Genomic DNA, 19,301 nt, shown 5'->3' with positions numbered 1-19,301 from the left:
GAAGTGAAATGGCCTTTTAGAGTCAGTTTACACTGATCTGTAGCCCGCACAGCTATTTGGGCTGCAGAGCAGTGTGGCAGGGGGTGGTTTGATTCGTGTTTTATCGTGAAATCTGATTCAGGCCTCGTTCACACCATTTGTGCAGAAAAACTGATGAAGAAAAAACATGCAGATTTCCCTTTCAGAGACACAAGTTTACATGAGTTTTCATGTGCGTTTAAGTGAGTTGCACACTGACAGTTTTTTTCCCCATGCGCATTTTTTTTTTTTTATGCACAGATTGACACCACATCCTTTCTCTTCACATTTATGGGGAGAGAAGAGGACAGTTTAGATTGTTTACTGCCAGTGTTATTGCAGAGCCTTCCTTTACATTATAGTCCCTAACAGATCATCCCTTTACATTATAGTCCTCATCAAACCACCTCAATAACATCCTCCTCATTAATAACCCCATTCATTAGAGCCCCCTCATCAGTGTCCACCTTCATCAGAGCCATAACCTTGTTCATCAGAGACCCCTCTTCAGTGTCCCCTTCCTCAGAGCCCCCTTGGTGTCCCCTGTTTATCAGAGAGACCCCCCCCCATCAGAGCCCCCTCATCAATGTCCCTATTCTTAGAGCCCCCTCATCTGGGTCCCCCTTCCTCAAAGTCCCCTCAATAGGTTCCTTCTTAATCTGAGCATCCCCTTCATCAGAGATGCCTCATCATTAACTGCTTGTTGACTCAAGGCAAATTAAGTTTCGAGTATGCATCTAGATGCATAATCGAGTTCAATGTAGTTGACATTATACAAACACATATGCAAAATGAGGTTTTCCCATATGGAATGAATAACACAAAACCAACAATATTAAATGGTTGGATCCAGACTCCTTTATTAACACACGAGCACAGTCTGTACAGTGTTGTGCTTTCAGAACAGTACTAAACATGAAAAAAAGAAAAGAAAGCTTTGTGGCAAGTAATGAAAAGATGGGCACAAGGAGTCAAAGAAGTGAGCAACAGAATAAAAAAAGTAATCTGTGTGCACACAACCTTCCCTCTTTCTCCATCAACCTACCAGCAGGAGCTTATGATCCAAGAACAAGGCATGTCACCCCCACATCCAGGGAATAAATAGGAGCACAGAGCAACTTAATAATATGGAGGGGAGGAGAGTGCTACAGAGGAAAATATGCCCGCCTGCCCTGTGGGGTTGTGCAGGGGGTACTTAGGGTTAATTATTGCCATAAGTTTCTATTTTTGTTTCCTCAAAAAAAAAAAAAAAAAAAAAAAGCTGCAGGAACAAGTTACAAAGATATAACTACAACAAGAAATCCTTTCTGCATCCTCTCTGCAATCCGAACGCAAAAGGCAGTCGGCACAGGCTGGTCAAAAAAAAAAAAAAAGTTATATTTATATATATACTTTTAAAAAAATCCATCCAGTAACACTGATGGAGCCAGGCATCAGGCTGTGGCTCCTGGCTCTGATACATGACTTCTGCTCAATCTACGGGGGTAATTGCACTTCCCCATGTACTTGTCAAACAAAGCAGAGAGATGCCAGCAATGCTGGTTTATTAGAATATATAGAAAAAGAATAACTGAAAGGTGGGGGAGTGACAGCCTGTCTCCCACCCTCAAAATTCTCAAATGGCGGTAAAGTGTGGGGGGAAACAGGCAGGGTCTTATTAGCATGGCTCCAGCAGGGGCAAAAGCCTCAGCCATTACTACAATACTTTGCTGTTACACGGCTGTGTCACATTTTTTTCTTGATCACGCGTTCTGGGCACGTGTGAGAAAGACAAAATTTACTAAGCACTTTCACCAAAACCACCTCCTTCTTCATCATCATCTTCTTCCATCACAGGGTCAGAGTCCCAACATGTAATATCAATTTCTGAAAAACATGAAACACATGCACATGATTACAGCTGCAAACAAATAAAGATTCACTATAGTTTTCAATTCAAACTGTGACAGCACTGAAATCATGCTAAACGGACTTCCTAAAATTCTTCCAGAGAGGTGCCCTTACAACTTAATGGATCAGGTCCAACATTTCACATAGGAACTGTCTGTGAAACTTCATCTGTACAGTGAAATGACAGCTGTAACGTGAATGTTTGAACCTGACTGATGACTGATGGATCCAGTACAGCAAATGTTTTATTCGGGGAAAAGAAACAAACAAAAAAAAAAAAACACAAAAACAAAAACATACCAGCTCATTTGTGTACAAAGCAGACACACAAATGTGGTGCCAGAGGACTTCCACAAAGCCACCCCTGCTGATTGATGCATGGAAAATATTTCTGCCATAAGCATTACAGCTAAGGATTCCTACTCTGCCAATCCTTCACAAACACCCACTACGACTGTTAAAGGCAAGTAGGGGATGATGCAATATGGAAGTTGCACTACTCCGTGGCAAGTAAATATATACATGAAAAAAATCTCCATAAACTCAAAAACCGATAAGTGCCACATTTGGATACTTAAAGATCCACTGTACTTTCATATAAAGAACATTCATCCTGCCCATGGACCCATACAGCCTACCTGACAGCCACCCCCAATAAAAAATATAAAAACTACAGTGCCTTGAAAAAGTATTCATATCCCTTGAAACGTTCCACATTTTGTTAAACCAAAAACATAAATGTATTTTATTTAGATTTTATGTGATAGACCAACATAAAGTGGCACATAATTGTGAAGTGGAAGAAAAATGATAAATGGTTTTCCAAAACTTTGTAGAACCACCTTTCACTGCAATTACAGCTGCACGTCTTTTTGGGGATGTCTCTACCAGCTTTGCACATCTAGAGTGTGAAATTTTTTGCCCATTCTTCTTTGCAAAATAGCTCAAGCTCTGTCAGATTGGATGGAGAGCGTCTGAAAAGCAATTTTCAAGTCTTGCCACAGATTCTCAATTGGATTTAGGTCTGGACTTTGACTGGGCCATTGTGACACATGAATATGCTTTGATCTAAACTGTAGGTGACAGTTAGACCAGGAACAGGTCTGCGCCACTGACCCCTGCTGCTAGCTGCAATCAGCCTCCTCCACTGTGCCTTCGGTCCTCCTTCCTCCCTACCCTCCTGCCTCCTCCACCACCATCAGTAAACAGCGGAGAGTGAGAGGCAGCACAGGACACAGGGTGGGTGGAGGAGCTGGCCAAGTTAACTTTCTAGTTAACCCACAGGTGATTGGTTGCTAGGTCCTAAGCAACCAACCACCAGCATGTTAATATGATAAGTCACTCGACCAGCTCCTCCTCCCTCTGTCCAGATTGGTGCCGCTTCTCAGTCTCGTGTGCACAGGTAGGATGCAATAGAACACTGTAATTGGGGGAGGGGGGGGCGGTAGGACACTAGAGTGTGAGAGTGTGTATGAGAATGTGTATATGTATGTGTCCTTAGATTTTGTTTTACATTTTTATATTATTTTTGATTTGTCTTTTTCATAATGGAGGAATTGGGGGATTTTTTTTTTTTTGGGGGGGGGGGGGCTTTGGTGAAATATCAAGGGTCTAAATAGATCCTTGATGTCTTACTTGGGATTTTTTTCTGCAGCCTCAATGGACAGCAAATGAGCAGAACGCGCTTCTGTTCATTCACAAACTGAAGCATAGTAAACACAGTTTAGTTAAGTACCAATCATGTATTGCGTTCATTAACAAAAGAAAGTGGCCGGTGGGAAAGGGGAGGAGGGAAGCCAGCAGTGTTGCAGGGTGAGTGGGGAAGGGGGGCACACAGGGTGGCCTGGGTAGCAGGAAGAAGAGGGTGGTTCACAGGGAGGGTGATCGGGTTTGGTGGGGAGGGGCAGTTACAGGAACCGATCCCCTGTGGGTCTTTTACTGTGCAGCTGAAAGCCAGCAGGAGAGTAAAACACAGGAACAGATTGATCCCCTACGCGTCTCTCCCTGTGCGGCTAAAAGACAGCGGGAAGACAGAAAAACAGGCGATTCCTTCCTGTAATCATGTAACCCGTTCCCACAGGTTTACAGCTGGAATTGTAATTCTGCTGCCTGTTCTGTGGGTCCTCATATACTTCTATGGGGCCATCTCCTGTTGGATTTAAACACTAGGCCATGGTATTCAGGTTTAGATAAATATGCATTTGGGGCATAGAAGGGTGGTAATGTTACTCATGAAATGATCAGTAGTCAAATCCTCATGTTTTTGGCTTTAAACAGACCACCAGCTAAACATCCAAAAATATCCCCTGATAGAAGACTAAAGCTGCTGTCGTCCAGAGGCTCTCACCCCTTCCTACTCCATACGCATTACCTTGAGTGAGCTGAACACAAATATATAAAGAGTGATCTTCTAGTAAAAGTCCATGTTCCCCCAATGCTCATACCATCTAAAAGTGATCATTAGAAAAACTGACATTGATACTGTATATATTACCTGGTGGCTTATTGTAAAACACTGGTGCTGTAGCTTTTGCTGACACATCATCCGTCTGAGCAAAGTCTTCATCTTGAGATTGGCTGAAATATCCTTCACTTGCCTAAAAAGTAAGAAAAAAAAAAAAAAAACTTTCACATTTAATACAGAAGTATTTTCCCCACATTATCAAAATTGTATTCTTCCTAATGTCAAACTATAAAATGTGTTAACCAAACACAGAGAACTTGTGTACTTTAACTAGGCCATACAAGGTAAGAATATTCAGTTTAAACAATCATGAAATATGAAGTCATCAGATTAGACACTATCTCTATGAACTGTATTCACCCCCTCCCCATGTTTGTGTGGGTTCCCACTTGGTGTCTGCATTTCTGACACTCCATCATGAAACACCAGTCTGAGGCAGACCATCATGTAGGCTGGAATAAATGGGGGCAGCAGGCTCATTGGCCCTTTATTTATAGTGTGCCGCTTCTTGTGGTAATGTGAAAAGCTAAATAAGAAGTATTCAAATTCAAAAATACTCTTTAATGACAAATGGTAAATTACTCCATAGCCTACTTTCAGCAAGCACATATTTAGGGTTGTTACTGTGATGTTTACCGAGCAAACCTTTAAGTGCATTTTGCACATCCACCCTCCGATCCACCTCCACCCTACTAAATATAGGCACGTAGCTCAGATGCTCTAAAGAGCTACTTTTACACTACCTGCTTTGTGATGTGGTAGGAGAAGCTAAAAACAATAGTGGTCTCTGTGGTTTACCATGGGAGGGGAATGGCCATTTTGGATTTCAAAAACTAAAGTATACTTATATCCTATTTGCTCCCCAACCTAGTTGCACACTAACCAGGCCCTTAAAGCATAGGACTTCTATAGCGCAATCTGCTACCTAGGAAGATGGTCCCATAGGAATTCATGGGGGATCTACTGAGAAAACAAAGGCAAGGGATGGAGCCCAGACTCTGTATGTAGAAAGTGTGTGGCCTGGGCCCATCCAGGCCACACATCCCAATTCATTTCATCCTGCCCAGGGGGCTTAATCATAGGGCATTGTGAAAAGCATTGGAAGTGTGGCTTACATGGAGCCTGGGCTGTGGCTCTTTCACTTCACTGTCTACATACAGGGTTTTGCTGCGAAGTGCAGCTTATGTTATGCTTCTTTCTTCATATCTGTATCCAGGGAGCCTGCACTCTCAGTGGCTGATAACAGAAGAGAACCTATTGGAGCTTAGAGCAGCACCCTTACCCTTAGTGTTGCCATTGGTTCACAAGGGAAAGCGTATTGTTTTCAATGGTGCCCATTCACATCAATGTAACTCAGCACAGAGCAATTTTGGAAAAGGTTCCTGTACTACTTTGGTGCAATTCCAGCGCTATTTTGGCCCCAAAGAATATGCAAACCACATCAAAGTAGCGTGCAAATAGCATCCAAGTAGCACTACATAAATTGCCCTAAAAGTGGAACCAAAACATGTTTCAGTAGTGTAAACCTAGCCCAAGTTAAAGTCAGGTTGGGGGGGGGGGGTTTAAGCAAAATGGGTGAGTATACTGGGTAATTGTACCCTTTAAAGCGCAACTGTTGGAACTGTCACCGGTTTAACTGGATGGACTGGTGTCTTTTTTCAACCTTACTGACTAGAACTGTGTGATTTGTAAACGTTTGTTTCGAAAGACTGGATCCACATGGATTGTAGGTGGCATTTTGCTAGAATACTAACCACCCTCCTGAAGAGCAATTTATTCAAAACATGGCACTAGCATAACTGCTGCAAATAACATACTGTCAGTTTTCCCACATTGTCACTGCTGCTTAGAGGAGTACTTGGCCATTATTACACTGAATTAGCCCTGTTTACGACACTTACTGGGGGCCCCTTTTACAGCAAGTATGAACCCAGACTACAGCACAACAACTAAGCAGCAATTACTAAAATCAAATGAGGCTGCCCACATATATACTCTACCAAAATCACATTTTTAAACATGAGCAAGCATTTAGAATATTTACATCATGACCTTTTTTTCAAAAATAAATCATAGATAAACCCAAAAGCTTAGTTTTCCTTTTAAATGTTGAGCACCGTTGCACATGACAGGAGCGACCTGAATGAAGGACCAGTCTGATGTTAACAGGTAAATCTGTTTTTTCACTTGGAGCAAACACTGACAAATAGGGAAAACATCTGACTTTTATAACATCTAGGTGACAATTTTCAGTTTAGGAACGCCTGACACCTTCCCTCTAAGAAAACAAGTGGTATTTTCACATTGCAGGCACCTGCACTTTAGATGAGAACAGTAAACAGGACAAATAGAGATGAAATCTTATTAAGGCCCCTTTCACACTTATGCCACATGTCCTGCAACTTGGGAATGCAAAGTCACATGACAAGTCATACCCCATGATGTCCAATGAGTACCGTTCATATCTGTGTGACTTGAAGTCCCTGCACTACTTTGGTCTGACTCTGATGCAACTTGAGGTCCATAGACCTCAATATTACACAGGCGTTGCTTCAAGTCGTGTCAAAGTTGCATGACTTTCATATCTTACAAGTGTGAAAGGGGCCTTACAGGGTTACAGACCATAAGAAAAACTGACATGTGTTCCAATCCCTCTCCACTCTGTCCAAAAAAGTTTTGCCTTTAGTTACACTTGAATGCTATCAGACAGCAGACCTAATTGAATTGTGCACTGCAACTCACAGCTACAAACTAAATAATTCTTCTTTTAATTGTGCATTGAATTGGAGAGCAAACAAATGTCTACATTCATTATATGGTTTCTTATTATCAGTTACAGAGCATTTTGCGCATCTGCACCATTAAACAAATATACTAAAAAATATTCAGAACTGACAGTTGTTGACTGTCGCAATTAGTGTAAAATGATGTGTGCTAACTTCTGACTGATCTACATTTGAGTATTGGATTAATGGAACATAAAAATCAGGCCATAAAGGTGTTCATGTATGCAGTAATCAAAAAGGCACCATTATTTTGTCTCCAAACTATACAAGAGCTGACCATACACTATACAATTTGATTGTAAAATCTCCTTTAGATCTAACATCAACTATGTAATGTAAGGGCCTGCACACTGAATTCAAACTGAATGGATGGTTTATGTTTGCCCTCATATTACACAGTTTGGGTAAGGTACAAGAAGACTGTACAATGATTGTTATGTGTGTGGTCACTTACAATTGCAGCCCTGTTATTAGGATTAAAATAAAAAGTCTAGTCATATGCAGTTGTGTATGAAATCATTGTAGAGTCACCATTACTTTTGCCTTCAAACAATTCTATTTGTTACAGCCATACTATGCTATTCAGACTGATCTCCACAATTCCCAGCACTGACACATCTGTCTGAATTAGGTGTTGGCCCTACTGATTGCAATGGACAATCATGTCACACCAAGACAGGTTGGAACAGAGAAATTCATATAAGAAGGCTACATTACCTTACAATAAGGTAGCTTACATTACAAAGCTTGACTGCCTACATAGCTGGAATCTGATGACAAGACTGACAATGAAGCATTTTTTCCCGCACATATGAAAAAAGTCCAGACTAAAGCTGTGGTGAAGTAACTAGCCATAATCAAGCAAATAGTAACTAAAGGTTCAGCTACAGTTTTGGCCTTCTATCCATAAGGCCCCTTACACACGGTACAGACTCCAGCAGCGGATCCACCTGCTAATCCCCACTGAGCAGGCAGATGACCAGTCCATGCCCGCTACGCTTATGCAGAGCAGACATGGACACAGCCCGCTGTTGTCTATGGGTGGTCAAATAGAAACGGGTCGCATGTTCATTACCCTCTGATCCGCCAGACAGATGGGGAACGGATTCCCATTCGTCTGTTTTTAGCAGACCGGATCGGATGCTCCAATGAGGGTAAGCCTAAAAAAACAACAGTTAACCCGATCAGTCCACTTGTGTGAGAGGGGCCCAACAGTATTGCACTGATTTGCTCTTGGAAGTTGATTTTAAAGTATATCTAATTAAGGATTTGAGAAAGCTGCTCAAAACCTGTCAAAAGCATTGCAAAAGCTTGCTGAAAAGTTCAAAGCAATGCTCATTAACGCGCCTATAGCATTTATGACGTGTTTTCGTTATGTTTACGAAGCATTGAAAACGCTTAAAGAATACTTGATAAATGCCCATGGAAGTGTTGCTTTTCTAGTGGGAAGTACTTAAAGGGGAAGTGATGTAGAGGAAATTAGAGGAAATTATCTACTTAAGGTGGAGGATAGGTTGTGGTGTGATAGCAGACATTTTTATTAATTCAATGCAAGATGGATTTGTATACTTTGATCTTGAGGACACTTGGCTTGATCCAGCTCAACTTTTCTGAAACAAAAAGCTTTGCCACTGGCAATAATGCTCAATGCCTCTGCTCCTACCTGGCACGGTCAGTATTACTGGCTGGTTGATGCATTTACCTGCCAACAGAAGCAAATGGTGTTACCACACGGCAGCCCTTAACCAAGAGAAAGTGGTTGCAGCTGCTCTTTGCTAGTTCTCCATTATTTCCCAGTGCATTCTGGAATACGGGAACCTCCACTGCCTCTCTCCCAGAGCCCAGCTAACACTTTATAAACGCTTCACCGACGCACCATAAATGCTATAAGTGTTGTTAAGGTGCGGTTACAGAGCGTTGCCATTGAAATGACAAGCTGCTGACCAGCTTTGATGCCTCATTAAAGTGACATGCTGCTTAAAGTGCTCTTAAACACTTAAAGTAAACAGGTTTATACTTGCCTGCTCTGCACAATGGAATTGCACGGAGCAGGCCCAACCTCCTTTTCTCAGGTCCCCGCTGATGCCCCTGGCTCCTCCTCTCTGGCAAGTACCCATATAGAAAGCTGCTTGCTCGTGCAAACTCGCTTCTGAGTTTCACTGTCTGGGTCTATAGAAACGGACAGCAGGGCTCAGCCCTACCCCCAGCTCCCTCATCACTGATTTGGATTGGCAGCAGTGGGAGCCATTTGCCCCCACTGCCTCAGCAAAGACAGTGAGATCAGGAAGTAAAGGGAGAAAAGAGCTACAGACGGGCACAACGCTTGGATCAATGAGGGCTCAGGTAAGTATAAGGTGGGGAGGTTATTGATGCCTAAACACTGGAATAAATGCATTAAGATGAAATGTTTAGACTTTCTAACCACTTTCATTTTTAAAATGGATGTAAACCTTCACACATACACCCAGTGAAGTGAACAGCCTCAGATGATACACAGGGATGAAACAAATCTCCCTACATAAGTTTTACATCCATATCTGTTGTCTTCAGCTTTATATAAAAGGTTTAGAAAGTGCACAAGGTGTTAGGAGATTTTCTCTTCCTGTTCAGCACTGCAGTGAAGTCTGGGCATACAGCCAAGAGAGCTGATTGGAGAAAGGCACACACCCCCTTCTCCTCATAGGTAGAGACTTTCAGAGCTGATTGTTAAGTAGTTCAGGGCACTGCTAATCTATTTATAGCATCCTCCCCAACACAAAACTGGAGAACTTGTCAGAAATTATCAGGCTGATAACAGAAGAATGGAGCAGGAGACAGGTACAGGACATAAAGAGATAAATCACTACAAATATATATGCCCAGCTCAAATTTCATGAATCGGGTTTACATCCACTTTAAACACAACACTATGCTGCTGCTCCTATGTGAACAGCATTGTGTGGTGCCCATTGTAAAATTTTTAGGCAGGCAATAAATTTAAATTATAAGGCTTTAAAAAAAAAAAAAAATGCTGAATAAATGCCACATATACACAGGGTTTTGACACGTGTGTGAACGTGCCATTGTACAAGCTGAAGCCCATGTGAAACAGACCATACACTAAAACTATATTACATTTTTGCTTTTGGGTTTATACATGCTAAAACCAGCAACTATTCAAGCTGCTCAGTGCTCTTTTGGGAAGACATACCAAATCTACACTGTTGTCAAAGTTCAAAAAACATTTTGAAATACCTAGTTTAAATAAATAAAACCACCCAAGGTTGACAATTGTTCTGAATCCCCAAACTACTTCTATAATTTTTCAGACTCCAGTGGTAGGATTTCAGCATCCCCCACCACTCTGGCTGCTGCAAAGCCAATCAAACTATTCCTTCAGTCTACTTATTTACGTGCTGGTAAAAGTAAGGCTGGCGATACATTATACAATTTTATGGTTAGATTTACCAAAACCATATAATATGAGGTCAAACCTAAACACTTTCAATGTGTATGCAATCAGACAGCCCCTTGTACTACATAGTTGACAATAAATCTAAAGGAAACCGAATAAGAAAATTGTCTAATGTATGGCCAGCTTAAAAGGAGAAGTTTTTTTTCCTTTTTTTAGATAAATAAATGCACATCTTTTTGTAGGTAAAAAAAAAAAAAAAAAAAGTACATTTATTTATTTTACTTGGAGCCTGGAAAGTATTGCACCTGCGATCAGCAGATCATGGGTGCCATGCAGGACTCTGGCAGACTTGTCTGTGTATCGGTCTGCTTATACAGGCAGGCAGATACACACTGACAAGAGGAGAGAATGAACTACCAAAGCACTCAACAGCGCCATGGTAGTTCATTGAAACTACAAGCCGACTCCGGCAAAGGCTGTCAGTACTTGTAGTTTCCCCATTGATAGAGAACTGTGAATGAATGACTTGGCCAGGCGGGTGGAGCCCCACATGGTCACATTATTTTCAAATAGTGACAGCAGGCACCCAGAAAAGATGCCCGCTCGCTGTCACTGGGGAGGGGCTGCAGCTGCTGGAACATGTTACATGTTCCACCATAAATACAGGTGGAAAATGTAACATGGTGAACTCCTGCAACCCCTTTTCAACAGACAGCGGGCTGAAGCCCGTCATCGGCTGACATCACAGAGCTGTTCCAGATCCAGAGGGGGGGGCAGAGCAGAGAGCTGTGACTGACAGTCGACAGCTCTCTGCTCGTGGAGCTCTGAGAACCAAGCGACCAGCAGTGTTTGATCGCTCGATTCTTAGTCTTAGAGCCGGCGGGGAACCAATGCTGCATCCACCTAGGTAAGTGTGATTTTGAAAAAACAAACAAGGCAGCAACTATTGAGTGCCACATGATTCACTATTATCCTATTAGATAATAATAATAATATCAAGGCACCCTCACTTGGTTATTTTTTTTTTTTTGTTTCTTTTTGTTGTTACTGCTTACACCATGTTAGAGGCATATTAGTTTGTGGTATATATGTTGTCCTTCTTATGCCACTCTCAGCTACTGGACTAGGTGATTGTTCACTGGTTTTGTGAGTTTGTCTTAATTAAATAAAAATATTGTGAAAGAAAAAACAAACAAACCCAAACTACTCTTTAGGCGTCATGCACACATGGATGTTTTAAAAAAGAGCAGCGTTAAAAACACGCTGTTAGCTGAGTTTTTGAATAACGTTTATGGGCTTTTTTTCAGTAAAAACTCTCCCTATAACGTAAAAAAGCCTAAAAATGCCAAACGCGGCTAAATGCGGCTAACAGCTTGTTACACCGTTTAGGGGCCTTTTTCGTTTTTACAACTCAACGGCCTCTGCTCCTGGATGCACAGGCTGTTGTTTTTTTTCTACTGCCCCTAAATGCTTATGCCTCCAAACGCCTCTAACAGTTTGTGTGTGCATGGACACATAGGCTAACATGGAGGGGCATTTAAGGGCAGTTAAAAAAAATGTCAGATGCTCCTAACAGCAGCTGTAAAAACGTCCTGTGTGCATGAGCCCTAAGATCTTGCACAATTTAAAAATCATAATATTGGTCCTGGGGAAGTTGTAACAAAATGTCTGGGGCAACCATTACCAAGTTTGTCACATTGGAAAAAGAAAATCTATTTGACAAGGGTAGATTTTGGATGTAAAAAAGTAACCTCTCAAAGACTTTTATTTAGATATAACTCTCATTAGCCACATAGTATATAAATCCCCATTTGGAGCACCAACTGCTTCTGGAAACCCAGATATTATATTGTAAAATAGTTGTGACATCACTCTCCTTTACATAGCCTGTGTCAAGAGCAGAGCTGTAGGTGGGACCCAGTAGGCACTTTTACAGTATGCCTGAAAATAACGACACGATAGGGTTAAAATACCCATCATCCTGCACAGAAGAGAGAGCAGCCATATTCATGCTTTATTACAGTATATTATTATTGCACATAGGCAAACTATAGATGTTTTTAATGCTGGACTTTTGCACACATATGGAAAAAAACAGATAGGACACCAAGATTCAAATATTATTGTCAGGCCTTTTGTATTCTGGCAATATTTGTTTAGCCTAGATCATAGTTTTAAAGCTGAAGTTTAGGCTGGAGAAAAAAGTTCCACTGTTTACTCATTTTCCCTAGGGGCAAAAAGCGCTTCGCTTTGTTGCTCAACTTCAGCCCCATTGTATACAATGCAGGAGTTTGGTTAAGCCGCAACATTGTACGTGAGGACACGGAGGGCCTGCCCACATCCCTGGAGCACCCTTACAGTGTGGAGCGTAAATCACTGCATAGGAAAGTTTGTCTTCAGCTTCAAATGAGGAGTCCAGCCTTAGCTTGTTTGGCTGGGCTTTTCCTATGGGTCACAGTTTTCAGCAGTGAGCGGTATGAAGTCTGCTCTCTGCTGACATCACCAAAAAAGTCCAGGCACCGCATCATCCCCACTCTGGGAGTCTGAAACTGCCAGGTGCCTGTACCGATAGCCCTCTCAGCGAGCCGCTGAGATGGCCACTCCCTGCCCCTTAGCGCTCCAGTGAGCGTGGAGTAGCAGAGAGGAGAGATGCTGATTGAAAGGCAGCAGCTCTCTGCTCGGGGAGCTGAGAGAACTGAGCCATTGGTGAAGTTCGATGGCTCGGTTCTCAGTGCAGAGAGACGCCAGGGGACAGATATCCACCTAGGCAAGTATAATTGGGGGGGGATGGCTTCACATACCTCTCCTTTAATATAAATATCTACCTTGTTTTTTGCATTGAACATACTTTTAACCTTTTTGTGTGAGGTTTTCAATCACTTTTATTTATTCAGCTGCCTGTCTTTGAACCCTCTTCAAAGCTTCTATGCCCTTTTGACAGTATGGTGTCGACAACTGGACCAAATATGCTACTTACACTGCTCCTTCTAGTTGTCACAGCAACTTTAAAGAGGTTGAATTTGATAGACACCAGTCTTTAACCTGTCTATATAAAACTTAGTAAGATAAAAAGTTAGTGTATGATCCAGGAAACTGGTATACACTGACATCCAATCAAAAGGTAATTATTTCTGACTCCTTATCACAAATAACAGAATATTGGCACACCTGAGTTCCTTCTCTCTGTGAAGTTTCACCATTTGTCAGAAGAGAGTCTGTTAGCTCTGGCTGGTGGCAAGAGGCTTCTTGTAGTGCATGTTGATAGCTCAAAGTCATCTGATGAGGACCCTCAATGTGAATGATGCTTTGGGGATCCTCCTCTGCCTCCATGTCACAGAATGTGGGTGGTGGTTGTGGTAGCTCCTCAAAGTTCAGGAGGTTCTCTTCAGGGACATGATGGCAGGCCTCCATTTCTGAGGGTTTTTGCTCTGTTTGGACGTCCTCATGTGAAGTCATCAAGTTTCCATCTGTCCAGGTAGTTTCTTGGGGCCCGCTGTTTTGCCATAGATCTAGCAGGTCTGAAGCTTCCTGTGGTGGCTCTGGATGTGCGTCTGGCATCAGGCTGGCCTCCCCCATTTCCATAACTGCTTCATCTTCGCAACCAGTCAACTGAGGAGCGTCAGGGAAGCCTGCATCCTCATCACGTGTCTCCATAAAGACATCTTCTGTGAGCCCCTGTTGTGCCCATGTACCATCTTGGACAGGTTGGTCTAAACTTAAGCCCTTGTTCCAATCTTCACCTAGACTGCTACGACGTTCTTTTTCAGGAGTACGAGGAGGACCTGCTTCTGAAGAGCTTCTCACTGCTGCAAGAGTAAGTATGAAGGCATTATAAGCAACTCAAACTAAAATAAATAATACAGAATATTATGCTACACTTATTAAGGTAATAACTATTGATTTGAAATGGAAGGAAAAACTCTCTGGGAAGGGTTAGAAATTGAGGTTTTTATTGCAGATGTCCTTTTTTGGGAAAGTATCACCTCATTTCCTGCCCTGGTTAAAATACATGTATTGAGGGGAATATCAAGGGTACTGGAAGGAGGGGAGCGATCGATATGCAAGGTTTTTGAAAATTGACCAGCACGTTGGTAGATTGGTGCCAGAACCCAAAGCTTCCCATTCTGAACAAAGATAACGCGTCCACTCTAATCTGTCACCACTACACCAGATCTCGAGGATGCACACCCATGGTGACTCGCTAACAGGGGCAATGACCTTGTGGGGGAATAAGGAGAGGGCTTACTTTGGGAAGGAATAACCAGCTGTGATACAATTATATTGCTGAATGCCACTAGAGGGATCCAAAATCAAGATGGCTGGTCACACATAGGCAGATACAAATCTTGCAAGGGCTGTGGAGCAGCCAAGTGATTACCACACACTTCGGAGATTCCTCGAGCCATTCTGTGAGCTATTCCTTACGTTATTTTATTTCTGACTGCAACACACCCCCAACTCATTAAACACAACTTAGGATTGCATGCCACCACCTGAACTTTGTCAGCTGAATGGTCTGATACACAACCATACATACACTACACAAACATCCCTATCTTGAAAGATCCGCTAACACATACAGAGTGACAGTAATCTGCATGCAATCCACAGACACACAATACAATTTGATATAGAACAACTGACCTACTGTATGCAGACTCTGGTAAGATATTGCATAAACTTTCTAGGACTCGGAGTATGAATTCCTAGCTTAGTACAGAGAGGGTACGCATTTCAATTTATTATTTCTAACCCTAGGTGGGCAGTGCATTGAAATATGTACAAAGGTAAATAAAAAAACAAAAAACACATGTGGTAGAATGACAAAATGACAAAAATGTGGGATACTTGGTATGAAAATAAAAAAAAGGGAGAAAAAAACCTTTACCATTTTGGACAGTATGGTTTAGCCTACTGGTGGAAGCACTTCGTGAAAGTTTCAACAATCAGCCTTGTTCAGAACAGGCTCTATATAAAATTACTCATTCTCATTACGCATTGGTCATTTTTTATGCTGCTCAGTTTAAGTATGGATGTGGGCTGGAGCTTGGCCAATCATCTTTGAAGGTGTTAACTCACCTGGGGGTTAAGGTTCTGGTCTTAAAATAAATGGACCAGCCAGTACTGATGGCTGGGTCAGGGTTAGGATTACCGACATCAGTGCATGAGCCCAATTGCAACAAGTCCATCCATCATATGGCAGGTGCGAGCATATAGCCATTTTAATGGTCCTAGGAGGTTCTGTACAACCAGGGCTAGCCATATCTGCACATAGTAATACTTGCTATCGGAAGTAATAGTTTTCATCTATGTGTGTAATATTTTGGATTCTATTAGAGATGAAACATAGTGCTTCTAATCTTTAGCAAAATAACAATTGTTTGAAGACAGCTCGGAGACTAAGTATGTACAGCCCTCTTCTCCCCTGCTGGGTTTTGTAGCCAAGTCTAAAGATTCTTTCAGGACTGGCGAGGTGACAGTTGGTTTTCCCTTATCCATGAGCACAAGCCTGCAGGATCTGGTCACAGGTTCGTTAGCATGAGGTTATAGGTTGCTCCAATGCCCAAACCTGAGCAACCTTTTCAAATTCAAAATCTGGACATATGTCAAAAACGGTTAACTAATGAACTCACGTCTCTATTTTAATGCCACACTCTTTCTTCCCTCTGCTTTGTAAGGGAATCTCCCCAACAGGCAACAGGGACAAAAACTGGATCTAACTTCCTACTGTTTAAAAAAAAAAAAAAAAAAGTTTTGGCTACCTTGCCAGCTTAAAAGTCTTCATTAAGGAAGATATCTAGATGACACTGTGACATCACTCATCCAGTGTGCTCTCACTTGTGTACAATAATTAAAGTATGATTCAAGGTTTGCTTAATTCTAAGGAAAGTGTTTATGACTTCACAGTGTGTCCAGAAAAACAAAAACAGATACCCTATATGTCCTTATTAGCCCATGAAATTGCATAATGCAAACTAAGATACACTCAAATATAAATGTACACACATACCTGTCCGTGGAGTCAGCAATGAGGTGTTAACATCTGATGAAGCTTTCTCTTGCTGTTTGAAGAATTCCCGTGGGTTCTCTGTACGCTGTGCAATGATGGCAGCAGCCTCCTGTTGAGAAGAAATCTATTCAGCATTGTTAAATATTGTAATAATATACAGATATACAAATATGGCTGCATACTGTTAGTTGTTAGCTGTTAGTCTGTCTATGCATCTGCAAGTATAATGCAATGAATAGAACCATTACAACATACTCTAACTAGGCATGCTACTTAAAAGTGATTATCTACAAAGCTGGTTCTTCAACCTTTTTATGCAGGGACACAGAGGATATGTACATCTCTCAATTATGTGGTTTATGTTTCCTAGTGGATTCAAGTATGTTTATACAGAAAGAGCAGTGTTGCCAGTTTATATCAGAGGACAGGGTGCAGAAACATGAGACCAGGGACATCTTGAGCTACCACACCGGCTACACACAAGGTTCTAAAACATCTGGGGCAGTTTTATGTTAGATTTTTATTTTATTTTTTTTTTCATTCCAGGGCAGACGGAAAACCAAACCAATGTTATTAGATATTATCGGCTTCCAGACTGTTGCAGTAGCAACTCATAAATTGGCCCTTTCACCTTAGCAGACAAAATAAAGTTTTTCTTGATTTAAAGGATAAGTTCACCTTTGAAACATGTTGCACCCATATTTAGGGTGTTACATGTAACAATACAGCACCTGCCCGAATTGGCCGCGTCATTGATTCACAGAGTTCCGTGGGTGAATAAACTACAAGTACTATTAGCCGCTGTGGCAGACAGCTTGTAGTTCTCAATGGCTACTACAAGAGCGCTGGTGAGCACGCTTATAGTTCATTGATTCTTCCTGCAGTTCAATAACTGCTTGCCCATATAGGAGGTACAGGTATACAGCAGACAGAGTCTGCCGAACCCGGGCATTGCACCCACAATCTGCTGGTCGCAGATGCAATGCTTCACAGGCTGCAGTACAAAAATAAAATACACATTTTTTTTACCTGCAAAAAGATGTGCATTATTTTTTTCTATAAAAGGTGAACCTATCCTTTAAAAAAAATCCTTAACACGAGACAAGGCAACACGTTTAAAGAACCAATGATATAGTAATTTAAAGAATCTTTAGTGTTGTCTGACTAGACAACATTAACTGAAATCTGGTTGACTGCATAAATTATGGAATTTCACACATTACAGCTTTTTACATTAAAGTGGAAAACAATCTTTAAAAGATATCTCCAGTTCGCAAGCTGACCTATATACCGTGGTTGACCAGGTAGCTATATGGCAAAAGAGGTTTCAGTATTGAGGCTACTTTCACACTGGAGGCGCTTTGCAGGCACTATACCCCAAAAAAAAAAGCGCCTGCAAATCGTCCTGAAAGAGCCGCTCAATTTACTCCAATGCGAAAGCCCGAGGGCTTTCACACTGGAGCGGTGCGCTTGCAGGACGGTCAAAATGTCCTGCAAACTGCATCTTTGCAGCGCTATAGAAGCGGTGTATTCACCGCTCCTAAAGCGCCCCTTCCCATTGAAAACAATGGGGCAGCGTCGCAAACCCGCCGGCAAAGCTTCGCTTTGCAGGCAGTTTTAACCCTTTTTTTGGCCACTAGCGGGGGTTAAAGCCACCCACTAGTGGTCGAATATCGCCGCTAAAACGACGGTAAAGCGGCGCTAAATATAGCGTCGCTTTACCGCCTCAGTCTGAAAGTAGCCTAATAAGTGTAAAGAGAGCAAAGTGACAGCTGTTCTACATCTCATTCAGGCTAAGCTTACTCATGTTAGTCATTTAGTTCAGAAAGTATATTCTTTTAACTTAAAAAAAAACAAACTTCATTACAAAGTAAAAATACAGAACTATTTTCTAATACATTATATGCAAAATTATCTAACGAACAATTAGGACTCATGCACACTGCAGCTCTTCTAAATGTCTTTCTTCTGGCAGTAGAAAGCAGTTGTTAAAAACGTGCCAAAAGCTGTATTTTTCAAACGCGTTTAGACACGTTCGGGCGCGTCAAGTGTTTTGGCAACCATCTATTTCAGTGGCCAGAATATTAATTTATTCAGTATAGCAATACATACAGTAACAGAACTAAGAAATACTGAAAATAAAATTCATAGTAATACATTTATCAGATTGCATTTTATTTTCAGTATTTCTTAGTTGCTTTAGTGCAGAGATAGGCAACCTTTGAGAGGCAGAGATCTATCTGAACAACATGAAAGATCAAAGATCAGCTCTATTTTTTTTTTTTGAAAGAAATTAACCAGCAAGGCCTAACTAAATAGTAATAAAACCTAGAAAAAATATAAAAAAAAAAACAAATGTCACTGTAAAAATATAAACTTACACTACCTTACAAGTGGACAGGAGCAGTGGGCAGTGTGTGTGGACACAGTCAGTAGGGCAGGGGATGCCGTCCATAGGGCAGACAAAAACTAGCTAATCACAGGCCTGTCTATGTAAACTGAAATCTGATCGGATGCTATGGATTCCTGTACTTTGCATGTCATCAACATTCTTTAAACTTGTCATACTATCTGGTAAAGATTTACCTCCACTTCACTTTCTGTTCTCTTCTGCTCGACTGCCTCATCCTCGTCTCTCTGGTCCATCTGGCAGGGTATAAACAGACAGTTCTATTAACAATAATAAAGCACTGCTGGCCACATACAAGAGATGGAAAATGTGGGACACTCAAAAGACTG

At 41.6% G+C, this 19,301-nt stretch overlaps 1 protein-coding gene across 6 annotated transcripts in view; it reads right to left on the bottom strand.

Annotated features, from left to right (window-relative positions):
- Nucleotides 1-853: 853 nt before the first annotated feature.
- Nucleotides 854-19,301, bottom strand: part of DBN1 (drebrin 1) — a 167,314-nt gene continuing 148,866 nt past the window's right edge. For 3 of the 6 annotated variants that reach the window (XM_073620506.1, XM_073620510.1, XM_073620511.1), the window contains exons 9-13: nucleotides 19,149-19,232; nucleotides 16,563-16,686; nucleotides 13,721-14,358; nucleotides 4,403-4,505; nucleotides 854-1,884 (exon numbers count right to left, since the gene is read on the bottom strand). In XM_073620506.1, the coding sequence (XP_073476607.1) occupies nucleotides 1,799-1,884; nucleotides 4,403-4,505; nucleotides 13,721-14,358; nucleotides 16,563-16,686; nucleotides 19,149-19,232 (1,035 nt within the window). In that variant the 3' untranslated portion in view covers nucleotides 854-1,798. The remainder of the gene's footprint in view (nucleotides 1,885-4,402; nucleotides 4,506-13,720; nucleotides 14,359-16,562; nucleotides 16,687-19,148; nucleotides 19,233-19,301) is intronic. The other 3 variants (XM_073620507.1, XM_073620508.1, XM_073620509.1) reach the window with 3 other exon arrangements.

The sequence above is a fragment of the Aquarana catesbeiana genome, linkage group LG03, assembly GCF_042186555.1.
Source record: "Aquarana catesbeiana isolate 2022-GZ linkage group LG03, ASM4218655v1, whole genome shotgun sequence".
In the NCBI taxonomy this organism is placed as follows: domain Eukaryota; kingdom Metazoa; phylum Chordata; class Amphibia; order Anura; family Ranidae; genus Aquarana; species Aquarana catesbeiana.
Note: the sequence above shows the minus strand (reverse complement) of the source record. Positions and strands in the feature narration are given on the sequence as shown.